This window comes from Otolemur garnettii, unplaced genomic scaffold, assembly GCF_000181295.1.
Source record: "Otolemur garnettii isolate 467f Iridium unplaced genomic scaffold, OtoGar3 scaffold00031, whole genome shotgun sequence".
In the NCBI taxonomy this organism is placed as follows: domain Eukaryota; kingdom Metazoa; phylum Chordata; class Mammalia; order Primates; family Galagidae; genus Otolemur; species Otolemur garnettii.
Window position 1 is genome coordinate 5,393,476 of NW_003852426.1, and position 5,501 is coordinate 5,398,976.

At 43.8% G+C, this 5,501-nt stretch overlaps 1 protein-coding gene across 2 annotated transcripts in view; it reads right to left on the minus strand.

The window, feature by feature from the left end:
* Positions 1-5,495, minus strand: part of CUNH6orf106 (chromosome unknown C6orf106 homolog) — a 110,939-nt gene extending 105,444 nt beyond the window's left edge. For both annotated transcript variants that reach the window (XM_003789115.3, XM_012804844.2), the window contains exon 1: positions 5,312-5,495. In XM_003789115.3, coding sequence (XP_003789163.1) covers positions 5,312-5,469 — 158 coding nt within the window. In that variant the 5' untranslated portion in view covers positions 5,470-5,495. The remainder of the gene's footprint in view (positions 1-5,311) is intronic.
* Positions 5,496-5,501: the final 6 nt, after the last annotated feature.

A 5,501-nucleotide genomic window follows, 5' to 3' on the forward strand; every position in this document is an offset into this window, starting at 1 on the left:
AAAAAAAAAAAAAAAAAGACTTTGTTAACATAAGACAATTTACAGGCTCGGCACCTGTGGCTCAAGTGGCTAAGGCACCAGCCACATACACCTAAGGTAGCAGGTTCAAATCCAGCCCAGGCCCCCCAAACAACAATGGTGGCTGCAACCAAAAAATAGCCAGGCATTGTGGTGGGCGCCTGTGGTCCCAGGCAGTTGGGAGACTGAGGCAGGAGACTCGCTTGAGCCCAGGAGTGATGCCACAGCACTCTACCCAGTGGGACAGCTTGAGGCTCAGTCTCAAAAAAAAAAAGACAACTTACAAAGCCAAAATATTTAGTCATTTTCAATAATGACAACAAAGAAATTCTTATTTTTTAAAACAAAGGCATAATCCTCATAACTTAAGTTTCATTTTAGAAGATTTATGGTGTTCATTTTAAAATAATGATTGCTTTGGCTTGGCGATCATAGTTCAGTGGTTAGGGCTCTGGCCACATACCCCCAGGGCTGGCGGGTTCGAACCTAGCCCAGGCCTGCTAAAGGATGACAACTACAACAAAAAATAAATAAATAAATAAAATAATGATTGTTTAATTTACCACATTATTTTTACCAGTCATCAGATAACTAAACAGTAGTTATTTATTACAACCTCAAGCAACCAGAGATGAAGACCCAGGAAGGTTATCTCCAGTTCAACAGTTTAACTGCCATAGCAAATTGAGAGGGTTTTTTTGCCAGCATGTATTAGGACTATGTTAACAGCTGCCGAAGTTAGAAATCAAATGGCACTTGACATAACACATATCTATACTCTAGATGTTTACTTCAGGAACACACAAACTATTTTGATCAAGTATGTATGCATGCACGTATGTGTACATCTACCTAGATTTTATTAATTATGATAAGGTTTGTTTAAAAAAAAAATCCATCAGGCCGGGCACAGTGGTTCACGCCTATAATTCCAGCACTCTAGGAGTCTGAGGTAGATAGACTGCTTGAGTTCAAGTCAAGGAGTTCAAGACCAGCATGAGCAAAAGCAAGACCCCATCTCTAAAAGATAGCCAGGCATTGTGGTGAGCAACTGTAGTCCCAGCTACTTGGGAGACTGAGGTAAGACAATCACTTAAGCCGAAGAGTTGAGGTTGCTGTGAACTAAGGTTGCCACAGAACTCTACTAAGGGTGACAAAGTGAGACTATCTCCCCCCACCCAAAAAAAAACACCTGTCAAATTTAGTCAGGTCATCACAGGAATCAAATTCAGTACTAGATCATACAGCTAACCAGCTTTCATAATGAAGAAAAGAACAAACCTTCCTGCTTTCAGTTCACAAATGATTTTTCATATAATAATCAAAGAAAACACAGAACATATCTTCTACAGCCAAAATATAAGATAATGTGACTCAAAACTGAACTATAACTTACCTGCCTGGCCCCGGATTTTTTTTTTTTTTTTTTGGAGACAGAGTCTCACTTTGTCGTCCTCGGTAGAGTGCCACTGTGTCAGAGCTCACAGCAACTTTAAACTCTTGGGCTCAACAGATTCTCTTGCCTTAGCCTCCCAAGTAAGTGGGACTATAGGTGCCGACCAGAACCCCTGGCTATTTTTAAGAGACGGAGGTCTTGAACTTGCTCGGGCTGGTCTAGAACCTGTGAGCTCAGCCTACTCACCCACCTCAGCCTCTCAAAGTGCTAGTATTACAGGTATGAGCCACCATACCCAGCCTGGCCCTGGATTCTTAAGAGGAAAATCCTTAAAACCAGAATACATTTTAAAATGGCCTACTCCTTTGCTCAGAAAGTACCTTTTATATAAAAATAACATGTCATCAGTATACATGCTATTCCATGTATTTGAGCTTAACAGTTTTTTTATTTTAAAACTCAAATACAATTTGTTGTTTTTGTTTTTGGAAAACTTTATTCAAATTAATATGAAGGTACAATTTTTTTTTTTTTTGAGACAGAGCCTCAAGCTATCTCCCTGGGTAGAGTGCCATGGCATCACAGCTCACAGCAACCTCCACTCCTGGGCTCAAGCGAGTCTCTTGCCTCAGCCTCCCAAGTAGCTGGGACTACAGGCGCCCGCCACAACGCCTGGCCATTTTCTGGTTGCAGCCATCATTGTTGTTTGGCGGGTCCGGGCTGGGGATTCGAACCCGCCACCTTAGGTGTATGTGGCTAGCACCTTAGCCACTTGAGCCACAGGCGCTGAGCCGAGGGTACAATTTTTAGGTTACATTGTTCTCACTTCCAGGGTAAAGTTCCCTTTGGAGAAGAGCCCCTCCCCCTAGGGGCATGTTATACACCCTCACAACATGCACATTAGGTGAGATCCTGCCTCATGCCCTCCTTCTGCCATATGTCCTTCCTCCTCCCCCCTCCCACTTCCCTCTATCCTTGAACTGGACTATATTAGTGTTTTATTGTTCTTATGAACATGTAATTGAACATGTAATTATTCATATATTGATTTCATATTAGTATGGAGCACATTGGATATTTATTTTTCCATTCTTGTAATACTTTACTAAGAAGAAATGTTCAAATATAATTTTTTAAACTTTTTTCTTCCTATCCACATTGGGCCTTATCTATTCCTCACTTTCCACAACACCTAAAAATAATCTTAAGATGTTAAACATATACACCTCAAGCATATAAAATCTATTTTACTGGTTTTGTAGCTACAATAATTGTACTATTAAAGACGGACTCTCAAGAACTAAAACTTAGAATAAGCATTTAAATGGTCTAATTCACAAGGGGTGGGGAGAAATAATGATCTTCCCCTACCAAACTGGCTGCAACAAAATGCCAAGTTTCTTTTTTTTTTTTCTTTCCTTTTTGAGACAGAGTTTCACTATGTTGCCCTCAGTAGAGTGCTGTGGCATTACAGCTCACAGCAACCTCAAACTCTTGGGCTTAAGCCATTCTCTTGCCTTGGCCTCCAGAATAGCTAGGACAACAGGAACTGGCCACAGTGCCTGGCTATTTTTTTGGTTGCAGTTGTCTTTATTTAGCAGGCCCAGGCCAGGTTTGAACCTGTCAGCCTTGGGGTATGTGCCCAGTGCCCTACTCACTGAACTACGGGCCCCAAGCAAATGCCAAGTTTCCTATGCTGAACTAGTGTAAACAAGGAAGAAAAAGAACAAGGGTGGGAAACCATCAGGCAAAACAACTATCCTCAAGAAATAACTATACTTCTATATTTCAGAATAATAGCTCTTAGCAGTGTGTTTAATAATCCATATTACTCTCTGACCAAACACCATAGACTGGTAATCAGAAAACTATAGTAGACCATATCATTTGCCTGAGATTAACCTGACATAAAAAATACAAGTGGAGGGAGGCACCTATGGCTCAGCGGGTAGAGCGCTGGCCCCATATACCAAGGGTGGCGGGCTCAAACCCAACCCTGGCCAAACTGCAACAAAAAAATAGCTGGGCATTGTGGCGGGCACCTGTAGTCCCAGCTACTCGGGAGGCTGAGGCAACAGAATTGCCTAAGCCCAGGAGTTGGAGGTTGCTGTGAGCTGTGTGACGCCACGGCACTCTACCAAGTGCAATAAAGTGAGAATCTGTCTTTACAAAAAAAAATAAAATAAAATACAAGTGAAGGCCTAGCAAGGTGGCTCACACTTGTAGTCCCAACTACTTGGGAGGTTCAGGCATAAGGACTGCCTGAACCTGAGGGCTCAAGAGCAGGCTGGGCAACACAGGGAGACCCAAACTCTAAAAACATCACTAAAAATAAAAAAATTAACAGAAAATTTTTTTAAAGATACAAGAGGAGATCACAAATGATTATTTAATTCTGAAAGATTACTTCCTACATCCAATATCTCAAAGAATTTTCTAAACAGCTAGAAATTCAATCCCACTCTTGCTATAATAATTGACCTTAAAAATAAAATAATAGGACCCATCAAAGATGCTGCACAGAAAAAAAATTTACATATCACCTTTGGTGCATCCACAGCTACTAGGCTCCCATTAATAGATGAGCATCATCCAGGATAAGGCTAGGTGAAGAGTGGGATAAAAATTAGGCTTGCAGCCTCTTTGCTGGCATTGCTTGAGGTACTGAGTGGACATGCAATAAAGAGGTGGTTAGTTGTGCAAGTGATGCCAAGAGTAACAAGATTCCACATGTCAGGAGACCGAATGCCCAACAAAGAGCAAAGGGCACTCACTCCACTGCTTTTTGCCCAAAGAAAGATTAGTTGCCTCACCTGAAATCCTTTCAAAGAAAGACTAAATCACATCCACTCCAACCCTCACCCTGAGTGAACTCAACAATCCCCACTCAGCATACAGGAGGAAGCTCTGCTTATCAAAAATAGCAAGTGCTACTTCCAAAGCCAAGAAATACTCCTTTTTGTGCAGTCTCCTGCCCCAATTCAGTCTTCCACAAGTCTAAAAGCCAAAAATACTTGGTTCCCAGCCTAAGTCAAATTCTCCATTTTCCAAAACGTGTATCAATCCAATTTTCTTTCAGATAAATTCCTCTCCATTACCACTGTTCTGGAGACCTTTCTGACAGTTCCCTGGTTGACCGCTCTGCCCAGTCCCTTCAAAAAGCGCCCACCCCCATGAGATAATCTCTTTTCCCTTACTTTTCCTAAGGTTTTTCCCTGTACCACGTCTAATACTCCTTGTTCTCCATTTGTAGACTTACTAATAAATCCCAATCCTCCCTGGTACAACTCTTAAGAAAGCCACATCCCTCCCCACAACTCACTTGTCTTTCTCCATATTTCCTTTTCCCTATATATCCTCAGATGAAGACAACATACACATAAAAGTTACCTGTTCTCAGCTCTTAACTCCCAAGTATCTCCCGCGCCCCAGGTTCTTCCACAGCACCTAATTCTCCCCCAGTTTCCTCCCAATCCTGCCATCCTCATCCCCAAACTCCAAACCCCAACCGTTTTTCCCATTCCCCAAATCCAGATTTCCTGTGCTTTTCACTCTTGCCCAATATCATAAGCTCTTTCTCGCTTCTAAGTTTATCCGCTAGCCTAGATCCCCAAGTCTTTTCCTCTCTTCCCACCTTCCTCGGACCCTAACCCTCCCAGCACCTCAGGAATTTGCACCCTTATCTCCTTTCCGCCTCGCCTGCCTCCATGGCCCCTAACTCTTTACCAGCCCTGCTCAGCCCCCAAGTTTCTCCCCATAATCCCAGAGTTCCCACACTCGGGGGAGGAGGATGCTCCTCAATTCCCGCCCCTCCCACCGGGTTTGGGTGTCCCGTCCCTTCCCTTCCCTTCGGGCCCCGAGGCCACTGCCAGCACTGGCGCGGCGGGGCCAGCTCACCAGTTGGTCATGTCCAGGAAGAAGGCGCAGCCAGCAGGGTTGAGCTGGAAGCCGAGCAGCCTCTGGAACTCGGAGATGAGCACGTCCTTGTCGGTGGTGCCCAGGCAGCTGAACTTCTGCATCAGCTCTGGGTCCAGGTCCACGTCCATGCCCTCCATGGCTGGGGCCGCACGCCCGCTTCCCCGCCTCC